Consider the following 12,245-nt stretch of genomic DNA (forward strand, 5'->3'; position numbering starts at 1 on the left):
GGACAAATACTTCTAGCCACCAGAAGTATAGCTGGCTTTGGCTATATAAAAGTTAAAAGTAAGACCAATTATAATAATATTCATAAGATGTTGATTCTTTGTATCTAATTACCAGGCAGGAAAACCATAATGCGTACCATAAAATATGTGTGAGTTTTAAGCTTAATTTAATTCCATAGCTGGATTATTCTCATAGATTTTGCTATAATGGTGTTTTACACTAGCACGATCATTGGATCATACTGTTAAAAATTAGAGGAAATATTAGTGGCATTTGAATGTTGAATTCCGTCACTTCTTTCCCCTGAGACCCCTTTCTTTTGGCTTCTGAAACAGTTACACAAAGGAGGATATTTTGTATAACTGATTACTTTTTAAAGTGTTCTGACCCGTGCTGCTATCTCTGCCCAGAATGTTACTCTTCTCTCTCCTTGTCCTTTATCCGTCTCCATTGATTGAACTCCTACTCATCTTTCAATACCCAAAAGATACTACCAGCCCCATAGAGCCTTTACCATTACTCTGGTCAGAAATAACCTTTTTCTGTTCTAGCACTTTTCTGTTCTGTTGTTTAAGTTCTTATTATATACCTCATTTGGGTACACAGGTATAGTAGGAAAGTGCCTAACAGTCATAGGAGAAATACATTTAAATTCTGGTCTGCTGTTATTTTACTGTCATCTTGGGTAGGTCACCGAACTCGCTGGGTCTTGGTTTCTTCATCTATCAAATGAGGGCATTGGGCTGAGCTCTCAGTGGAATGTAAACCGGAGAGCATTCGGGTGTCAGAAGGATGTGTACGCTTACCTCAGCATCTCAGTATATAGCCTGTACTCCTCTCCAGCCTCACTCTCCCTCTTAGTGTTTGTAGTTTACCTTAGGTTAAAAATTGTAAGGGTTTGGCTGAGAGTTTGTCTGGAGGAGGCTTTCACTAGAGTGTCTCTTACTGTAACCTGCCATTGATTGACATTTTCAAGGAATACAACACTTTGAAACTGCCAAACTTTTTCAGTAGTCTGCAACTACTGTAAAAATAGTTCTACCATGATTCTTTTTAAAAGATAGATGTCAGTATCTGTACCTGTCAAGAGAGAAAGCCTTTTTTTTTGCAGAAAATTAGTGATACTCAAGCCTTGGAAATTAACGTGACAATTTTTTTCTCTGCTGTGCATCTCCTGACTTCAGGGATATCCTGCTGACCATCATTCTAGTGTGCTCAGTGATGGACCTAGGGATGCTGGCCCTGAGCTACGGCAGCTCTTCTCTTATTTAGCAGTGACTGTGATTCCATGTCATTGAGCAGGGGTCTTCTTTGAGACATCTGTCAGGAGATGATCTTCACTTAATATCCCAGTTCTTCTACTTTTGGCTCTGCATTACTGGGCAAGGTACCTAGCTTCTTCAAGCCTCTGTTTCCTCACCTGTGGCGTGGGAATACAGTAATGCTAGTATCACCCCATGAGACTGTTGTGAGAACTAAATGAGATGATGCATGTAAAATCATTAGCACGATGCCTGGCACTTGTTATCTGATTTTCTTATAATACCTTAAAATTTACTTTTTCTTTTTGCACCTCTACTTCTCTTTTTCTCCCACAGAAGATGACATTAAATATAGAAGTTGATTATCTCAAAACTTGCTGGTTTAGATGTAATATTTTGACTCTTGATACATGATACTAAGATCTTACTGACCGATGCTATCCAGATAGACACTGCCAATACAAAGGTAAAAACTTGAAAGAATGAACTTCTAGCCTCTCCATAGGTTCATTAAGGCAGTAAGTGTCATCTGGAATAGTCCTCTGATTGCAATATTTCAGCTTTTCTTTACTGTCATTCATCCATTCTCTTATCTATGGTTTCTTGAGGACTTTGTTCTATGTGTGGCTTCATGCTCGGTGGCTAGCATAGGTTTGGGCACTGCCTAGGCCAGTCCAGTTTGATTCATTCTCAGTAATTTCAGTAGGCTCCAGAATGGGTAAAGAGGTGGTTTTTGTCAACTTTCAGCTTCTGGCTATTCTGTTAGAACTCTTACTCATCCTGACTGGTCTTTCAGATAAATTTAATGTATTTTCGTATCTGGAACCATTTTATGTGTGGTTCCTCAAATACATATGATCCTTGCTAAAAGATAGATGAGCATATTACGTATGTGAAATTTTTTTCTTTTTCTTTTCTTTTTTCTTTTTTTTTTTTTCATCATCTTGGGAACTGTAGAAGAAAGGGAGTCAGATATTCCAGATGAGTTTCTATAGAGGATGCAAATGATTTTTTGAAGTATAAGGATGGTGAATATTCCTGTTGCAGTGCCTTTCACATATTAAATTCATTTATTTGACCGATATTTATTATGTGCCTTTTTTATGCGAGGCTTTATTCTAGTCAGTGGGGATAAACAAGAGACACAGTCCCTGCTCTCATGGGAGCTCACATTCTACCAGTAAGATTGGTAATAAACAAGTAAGCAAGAAAATTAAGGACATTTCAGAGAGAGATTTAGAAGTATAAAGGAAATGGGCTGACGTGATAGGGAATCGCATGCAGAGGGACTATAAGTAGATTGGGTGGTCAGGAAAGATCTCTCCTGGGAGTCAATATTTGAGCTTAGACTTCATTGGCAAAAAGGATCCAGTCTCAAGGGAGAGTATCCCAGATAGAGGGAACACCTGAGGAAAGGCCTTACGTCAGGAATGAGCATGGCATCTACAGGCAGGTGAAAGAAGAGCAGATATTGAGTCTGGCTAGAACTGAGTGAACTTGGGGAGAGTGGGAGGAGGTTTGACCAGAGAAGCAGGCGTGGCCTTTAGACCATGACGAGGAGTTGGGGCTTTGTTACACGTGCTCTAGGGAGCTACGTGAATGCTTTTAGCAGGAGATAGGTTCTGTTTTACATTTTAAGACAGTCACTGGCTGCAGTGTGAAGAATGCACTGTGGACAGAGAAGCAGGAAGACCAGTCAGGATTCATTGCAATAGTCTACCAGAGTGGTAGCAGTAGAGATGGAGACAGGGTTGTTTATGCATCTCAGAATATCTCCTGGTTCTTCACAGTCTTGTACCTTTTTATCTGTTAGTATTTACTAGAGTGCCCAGTATGCAATTTATCTGTCCTTGGAGGTCTAAATATTAGGGCATCTTAGGAAATCAACCATTTTATCACCTACAAATAGTTGAGTTTAGTGAGTTGAAAGCATTTTACTCCTTAAAGCCTCAAAGTTAGTTCTTGTCTGAAATCTTGAAATCTAGCGTAGGCTTGGAGAATTTACTTCCATAGTAGCGACCACAAGTCTGACCAGGGTCACCATGCATTACTTTTCCCAAGTACCTAATGCAAGTGAATTCCTTAGCTTCTCTTCCTCTGAGCAAATTTGGAGCAAAGCTCCAAATTTAGTTCCCCCTTTGATTCCACCTAGGGCTCCATATCCATGTAATATGCCTGAATTTGGACATATTATTTTTCAGAGAATAATAGAATTTGAGAGTGAGAGAATCATTTAATTCAACTCCCTCATTTTAGAAGGGAAGAAACAAACCTAGAGAATAATATTGACTTACCCAAACTCTGTAATAGAAATCACCTTTTCTGACTTTTGCACCAATTCTTTATTTTTTTCCCACTGCCATTTTTTTTGTTTTTCAAGATTCTCATAGAAATTGACACTACAGTAAAAATTACATCAAACCTTCTTCTTCTTCTTCTTCTTCTTTTTTTTAAATATAATACTCAAACATTCAGTAAATGGATATCAGTACCTCTCATTGCTGCAGAACCCACTTATAGATAATTATGGATTGAGATTTGGGATATAAAGAAAGGGGGAAGGAAGGAGAGAAAATTGCTTCTTAATCCCCAGAACAACCACTGTTAATATTTTGGAGGAATTCCTTTGTCTTTTCTTTGCATTTTCTTTTAACATAGCCATGATTTTTTAAAATTTATGAATATTTTTTTATTCCCTAATTTTTTTCTTCATAACTTCTTAGTCATGGTCTTAGTGCTTTGTGGCCTTCTGTGTTTCTTTTCAACCTATGCTCCATTTACCAACTGATTGAACCTTTCCGTGGTTCTGAGTTTAAACTCCCATGAGATTATTTGATTAGCTTAGTTTAAGAACAGCTTTTATTTGGCCACCTCTTAGGCTGTTAGTTATGTATTGGTTACTTTTGACCAGGCAGGTTTTGCCAAGGGCAGTGAGTTCACATAGCACAGCACATGATGCCTTGGGCTAACTCCTCTGCATCGGCCTACAGTTGAACAATTCCCTTTAGGACCTGGGGACCAGTGTGTTCATGGCAAGTACTATAACTGGTTAATACAGTCAAGTTCTAGAGAGTAAATCATTGGAAGTATTTCAGCTCTTTTGTCTCTTTCACATGTTCTGGTGAAATGCCAGTAAATAATTAAATGCCAACAAAACCAATATCTAGAATTTAGTATTATAAATCTCATCCATCTATAACTGAAAAAATTCATGTGGTACCATTCCAAATTAGGGCCTTAGGCAATTAGACATAAATACTTGTACTTTCAAGATGGACAAATGGAAATTAATAGATTTTAAATGTAAGCACTATAAAACACACACACACACACACACACACACACACACACACACACACACACACGGAGGCAGATTAATGAATATTTAATGAGGAAGCCATAGTAGTTATCCAGTTGAGGTTGCTTCTTGTTATTATTTTTTTTATGCCTAGAAACAACGGTATGTGCTAAGAATTCACTTTTCTGCGGTAGCACAGTTCAGGTTGAAGACAAAGAGGTCCCCTTTCCCTTTGTGATACTTAATCGATGAATATTTAAATACCACAGAGCAATGTTTTGCCTAATGCATTTCCATGTATAGAATCAATTGTAAATATTACATAAGAGCCCCTCTGGTACAATAAGTGGAATTGCTTTTTAATTTTCTAGGGGGACTCAGAGAGAGTAATGATAATTACTGGACCAAACATGGGCGGAAAGAGCTCCTACATAAAACAAGTTGCATTGATTACTATCATGGCTCAGATTGGCTCCTATGTTCCTGCAGAGGAAGCAACAATTGGAATTGTGAATGGCATTTTCACGAGGTAAAAAACATTACTTCTATTTGAATATGTTTCTGAAATAAGTCAAGCCTATGTTGTCACATGAATTTTCTTTTTATGTACATATTTAGACGAATAGATATGCTCTTAAAATATTTAGAACTTAGGGGCTTAAAGCCATCATTTCATCATGAATATAAACACTAGAAGAGACATAGGAGATCATTTTGTCCAGTAGTTTTCCAGTTATTTTTAGTTATCGAGTTCTTACTTTAAAGAAAATTGTACATAGAAAATCAGTATTTAAACAGTTAAAAGCAGGTCTGCTCTGCCTGAATCAGAAGTGGAAGGCTTTGAGGCTTGAGTGCTAGGCTCTGTAGAGCACAGCTTGGAACCTAGTATACCTTCCTCTTTTATAAGTGGGGAACTGAGAACAGACTGCATAAGGCACAAGCCCAAGATAATTTAACTTATATTCTTTTTTACTTTAAGAACTTTGCATGCATCTGACTAGGTCTTACCCTCAATATATAAACCCAAATTTCATGCCTTATTAGGAATATAGGTGAAATGTCCTAATCCCACTAACTAGAATTCATAGTTTAATCTGTTTAATTTATCCATTTATATTTATCCGTTTTTAAAGTATTATTTATGCTTCTTTTGTGTACCTTTTTAGAAAAAAGTGAATATAATCCATAGTATATAGTCAAGCTATGTGTATAAAGTGTAATTTATTGTCCATCTTCATATTTATGTAATATTTAACTCTGGAAACACATAAGAATTTATCACATGCTAATATTGATGTACTTGAGTATATATTAAAATACTTTAAAGCTTGGTTTTTAATCTGAGATTGAACAAAACAGAGCAACCTAAATTTTGTTTGATGTCATATCACCAGATGTTATTTTTGATCTCCACATATTTTTAAATTAACTCAATATATAAAATTTAAAGACTCTCCCTTTAGCTATTTTATTTTGGTTATATTATTAGGAAGAGTGACAGAAATTTAATAAAGGGGAAAAAGGTAAAAAGAAGAGAAAAATAGAAAAGAAAGAAAAAAAACATCTTGGGTAATGTAAGATGATTTGTCTGGAAGAGAATCTTGTTAGGAGAATATCAGTTAGGAACGTTTTTAGATATAAGTAACAGAAAAGAATAAAGGTTAACTTTTCTCATTTAACAAGAAGGCTTGAGGTAGGTGACTGCTTTTGCTGTTCCAGTGGCTCTGCAGTTTTGTTGGCCTTTACCTTACTGAAGTGCTCCTCCTGCTTGTGTGTGTGTGTGTGTGTGTGTGTGTGTGTGTGTGTGTTTTCCTGTTAAAATGTCACCTATTGATCAAGGCCTCACTCAGATGCCTCCTCTTTCACGAAGTCTTCCTTGAGTTCCATAGCTAGAATTCTTTTCTTTCATCTCTGTACTTCTATCATACATGTGTTTTTCCTCTTTTAAAGCTCTTACCACTATTGGTTTTATAGTTATTTGTGTATATGTTACCTCTGCTATTTTGTTGTCCCTTTCCAGGAGATATTTTGTACATATTTTATACATTTCTTCCCCTCTCTTAACTTAGAGCTTTGCTTTGTACATACATAAGACACTCAAGCACAGGACTATTGAATGAATTGACCCTTAAGTCAATTTCAGACAAGTAGAAATGAATTCCATAGACAGTGGGGAGTCCTTGAAGACTTATGGGGAGGAAGGTACAGTTTAGATTTCAGGAAGGTTAATCTGGCAGTCTTGTGAAAGACTAAGAAGGGATGATGTAATGCAGTCGTTCTGGGGAGAACCTGAGCATCTTAATTGATGGGAGTGGAAGTAGACAGGGGACATAGGAAAGACGTAGGGTTAGAATTGACAGGCCTTGGCGACTACAATGGATGAAGAAATATGGATGAAGGTCTAGAGATGAAGATTAAGGTATAAAGCCTAGGTGACCAAGAGAAGAGAATGGTGGTGCTTTTGGTAACATTGAGAGGAGGATCTGATTTCAGAAGTAACTTTAACCTGTAACTTGTGGCACAGCAGTTGAGGCTATAAGATGACCATTACATTTCCATGTTGTAGTAGAAACTACAGTGGTATTAGGAGACTTTAGCATTGATAGTACCATTCCTCTTGTTACTCAGGAAGTGGCTGATACAGAATGTGGTATCATAGAACATGAGCTGCTTTCTCCATGTGATGGCATGATGACATGCCTTTATCTCATGAACCAAGAGCGGCCTTAAGCAGCTAGACCGATTACCAGTTACTGTGTAAACAACTAAGCTTTAAACCTTGCCAGTGCCAGTTTCATTGTTTCAGTGTAGTAGTACTCATTTTGAATTAACTCCTTCAAGCAACTCTGTTTTTTCAGCTATTTGGGGCTACGTTTCACACTTACCCGGTCCTGGTGGGCCCATTTACAGGTAGTAGCATGTGAAATGATATTCTTGTTACAATACATGAAAAAGAGTTGGTTAGAAAGCCTGGCATTCTGTATGATTTTACTTTTGTAAATTATGTATGTAAATATATAGAGAGAAAACCATCTACATAGAAGGCTATATTCTAAAATATCATGAGAAGTATGAGATTACGGTGATTTTTCTTTTCTTTTGCTTATGAAAATTTTAAAAATCTGAAATGAACGTGTAACAAAAGTATACCCCCCCCCCAAAAAAAAAAGATTAATTAATTAAGGGCAGTATCAGTCAAAATGCGATGTTTTACAGGAGTCTAGCGAAATGCTTATATGGTCACTGTCTGGAAACACTTTTTTCCAGAGCAAATTTCTCTTCCCTACATAGCAGCATGGAATTTGGGGTTCTAAGCTTTAAACCTTCCCAGGTACTTCAGCAAATCATACCTTCCTTTTCCAAAGTTTTAATCCAGCCTATAAATAACCTAGTTCTTTCTTTAGGAACTGATGGCTTTCTCTCTGGACCATTATACAAGGTTGACGTCTTTAATTTTCATAACAGAAACATTCCCATTTGCACATCTAAGAGTGATTTTTAACCTTTAGTGCATATTGAATATTTTTTTAATGGTGCTTTTAAAAAGTATTGATACCCGAACCCTGTCATCAGAGTTGGCCTGGAGTGGGATCTGGAAGTTGAATTTTACTAGTGTCTGGATGGTTTTGAAGTGTAGCCAGGGCTGAGAAACATTTCCCTGAGCCCTTGCTGGAGAGCTCAGTTTTTTTTTTTTTTTTTTCATTATAAAAGTAATAGATGCTTATTATGAAAACTATTTAACAATATAATAGGATATAAAGTGAAGCTTTTATCAATGACTTCTAATGGTTCTTTGTATAATGTTCCACAAATGTACAAGTATGCATAAATCTATCTATACTAAGCATTACTATCATGTAGCTTGATTTTATTTTCTAATATGTAGGTGACATAGTTCTCTATTAGTTCATACAGATTATTCTTGTACTTTTTAATGGCTGCAGTGTATCTGCTGTGTGGAGAGTGCTTGGTCTTTAACCTCAGAGCTTCATCTGGGACATACTGCTCTAGTATTAGGGCCCTGTTCCCTGTCCGTTCCCCTGTCTTGTCTCTCTTGTCCTGTTACCATTGGAAAGGAGCTACATGGATCACATTCCGTTATATCCCTAGGAGCTTTACTAGGATGTGGTTTAATATTATGCCCTCATGTTTTCCGCTTGTTTGTTATGAAATAATTCAGACATATAACAAACTCCCATGTAGCTACCACTCTACTAAAGAAATAAAGCATTGCCAATACAGTGGAACCCTCAATCCTCCCTGATTCTGTCCCGCTTCCCCCAGCCAGAGTAAGTGCCCTTCTTGACTCTAGTTTTCACCCCATGAATTTCTCTATATTTTTACTACATAGGTGTGTTTTTTTGAAACAGTACATAGAATTATTTGATATGCTTTTAAATTTTACTTGTGCTATATCTCACTATGTATTCTTCTGCAAGTGGCTTTTCCCTCCTCGATGTTATGTTTATGAAATTAATCTATATGGATACATATAATTCTGGTCCACTAACTGTCCTCTAATTGTGATATTCCATTGTATGCATATCCCGTAGTTTATCTATTTTTCCTTGATGGATACTTAACAGATTCAAATTTGTTGCAAGTAAGAACAGCCCTGATACTTGTCTTAACACACATCTCCTAGTGCACATAAATGAGTGTTCTGAATTTAGGCTTTCTCTAGGCGTGGGATTGTGAAGTATAAGTAATGTGCATCTTTCTTATTCTTCAAAGAGGCTGGACCAGTTTGGAATCCTACCAGCAGTGTGTAAAAGTTTGTCCTTATGATTTACAATTAAATTAGAGTAAGAAATACCCATTTGATGATGTTTTCATATATTCTCCAAGATTTCTCTTAAGGATATTTTCATTTCTATTATTTGATATCTTTTACATGAAGTGCCATCTGATAAACCACTTTTTGTTAATGCCAAGGATGTTTTTTCTCTCCACGTGCATGCTGTGTCTGTTTACAAACAGGTTTGAAACGATTTACTGCCAGGCCTCCTGCTGTCACCAGTGGTTGCTTCCTCTTTAATTCCTTTTTGTCTTGACCACCAAGAAGGCAAGAGCTAAATTCAAGGTTCAGGTGTAGAAGTAAATTTGGGTTAGTTTTCCCCTTCTCTTCTTATATGAGAGTATGTCTCCAGCATGGTTCTCAGAATAGAATCAGAGATATGCTTGTTAAAAAAAAAATGCTACTTCCTAAGGCTTATCACAGACCTATTAAATTGGAATCTCTAGGGTGAGACCCAAAAATAAAGCTCATGCTAAATTTGCTGTCTCAAATTTGAAAATCTATTGTGTGGCTTGTAATCTTAGTTTCATATTCATTGTATTTCTTCCATTATAAATATATTGTTATTCTAGAACACTTCAAATCCTTTTTGTGCCTGATGGAAAAAAAAATGTTAAAATCTAGCAGATATATGTATGAAATTTGGTTCCAAATTTTATCTTTAAATGGGTTATTTTTATATTATTAATTGGACATTTACAACACTAGGATTAAATTCATGTATCCATAATTATTCATTGAGTGCCTACTATGTGCTGTGCATTGTGCTCTAAGAAGTATAAATGCATGAAAAGCTGTAAACAGGAGGCTTTAGCAATCTTCTTTCTGAATGTTGTAACCTCATATGAACCTTTTCCAGAATAAGAGCATTCTTTTTAAAAAGCAGAATTTGGGCAGACATTCACATTTGGCTTTAATTGGTATGTTTATGTCAGTGTATTGTGATATATGTACTCATCAGTGAACTATTTTTAGGCACATGTTTCTAAGGATCATTATCACCTATGAGTACATCATTGAAAAAAGATCTGTTTAATATTCTGGTAAATGCAAACTTAAACCTCATTCAACTTTTTAGACTCAGTAATTGAGTGTTAGAAAAGCAATGAATTATCGTCTGTTTAAAAAAAGCAAACAATTGGCTTCTCTCAAAATAATTTATTTCTATTTATGTCAATTAAATGTTGGTAGAAATTAAGTGGTCCCTGGTTAATAATTTTCATGCCATGCTACCCACATAAACTCTCTCTTACGGCACCCAGCTTCAGGAATGCTGTGTACTCAGAATAGAATGGCACCAGTGTGTTTATTTTGAGAGAAAATTGGAAAGTAATGGGCATTCGGATGCTTAAATTATTTTAAATGTTTGCTTTTGACTATGTGGATAACTGGTTTGTTTGCCCAGTTTAGTTTAATTCAACAAATATTGATTTAGCACCTATTGTGAAGTATTTGTACTCTATTAAAAAAACACATATCCTTCTTGGACAGAAAGAAAACATCTTGAATCAGTGCATGTCTTCTATTTGCTAGTAAATACCAGTACTAAAACCACGTAAGTGATATTTTACTAAATAAGTAGGCTGTTATGAATTTTATCAGCACCAGAAATATTGCCTTAGAAATGTCTGTGGTTTATTGAGCTTGTAGCTGTATCTTAGTCAACAGGAGATATCTCACTTCATCTTTTTGGTGGAAAGTGATTGTATGAATTTAATGCCTCATGGTCATCTGAGGGTTTGGCTGGGTTGGGTTTCAAACTCGGATCCTAGGGAGGTCCCCTGAATGTAGATCCCCTGAAGATACTGTTGTAATCGATACAATGAAGAGGACCCTTGGGCTCTATATTCAAAAGCTTCTGCAAGTGACTCTGAAATATGTCCAGATATAGGAACCATTGTTCAATGTCAACTCCTAACATTTTACAGAAGGAAAAAACAGAATCAGAGAGATTATTGTGATTTGCCTGAGCTGATAATATGAGTTAAATTATAAGGATGCATCCTCAGATTGTGCTATGTTCCCCTCTATTGATCTTATTAATTAATTGGATTAATTTTATCCCTGGTGACTGATTAATCTTACCCTTCCTTCGATGACTTTAACAGTTTGTGGTTTTCACAGATATAGTTAAGGTTGGTAAAGAGCATTTACTCTGTTAATTATTTTCCTTTGAAATACTTGGGACTTTCCCACAGAGTGAACTAGTAGATGTGTTAGGGAATGACTTGCCTGGTCAGTACACTGTGGGTTTCCTTTGGAAGGAAAACACCCGTGTCCTTCATAAATGGCCTGCATGTGCTTTGTAGATGGTTCCAGTGAACACGGTTCTTGTGAGCCAGTATAAGTTTGTCATTTTCCTGGATTGCTGTCTTGATTCTCAGCGATATTTCCATTGAAATTGAGAGATTGCTACAGTGGTTTTTGGTTGGTTATATTTGCAGTTCAGTGTTATAGCTTTTGTAAATTGACATTAAATGTTGTAGTGTGATCTGATTGCTACTGTTAGAAACTTTTTTATTGTAATAATTTTATTGCTGCTAATAAAGGATTTTTGATATTAGTAAAATAAAGCTAGTTATTTAACTTGGTAATTACCTTGTTTTGTCATAATGATGCAATAGACTATAGAGTATTCTTAAATGTGTCATTTGTGATTTTTTAAAATAACATTTGTTTTTCTAATTACACTGTAACATTTATTCATTGTGCAAAATTTAAAACTATAGAAAAGCTTAAAAAGGAAAAAATTTCACCACCTTAAAGTCTTTGTTGTCTGGGTATATTGCCTTCCAGGCTTTTTAAAAATGCACACATGCTATATTTGTGATTTCATTTCACTTCTGGGTTAATGTTTGTGTTTAATTAAATGCAGTACAAATTACC

The 12,245-nt window shown here is 36.0% G+C and overlaps 1 protein-coding gene across 3 annotated transcripts in view; it reads left to right on the forward strand.

Moving 5' to 3' along the window:
- Positions 1-12,245, forward strand: part of MSH3 (mutS homolog 3) — a 127,607-nt gene that overhangs the window by 98,733 nt on the left and 16,629 nt on the right. For all 3 annotated transcript variants that reach the window (XM_011377558.2, XM_023523009.1, XM_023523013.1), the window contains one exon: positions 4,933-5,090. In XM_011377558.2, coding sequence (XP_011375860.1) covers positions 4,933-5,090 — 158 coding nt within the window. The remainder of the gene's footprint in view (positions 1-4,932; positions 5,091-12,245) is intronic.

This window comes from Pteropus vampyrus, unplaced genomic scaffold, assembly GCF_000151845.1.
Source record: "Pteropus vampyrus isolate Shadow unplaced genomic scaffold, Pvam_2.0 Scaffold11, whole genome shotgun sequence".
Taxonomy (NCBI): Eukaryota; Metazoa; Chordata; class Mammalia; order Chiroptera; family Pteropodidae; genus Pteropus; species Pteropus vampyrus.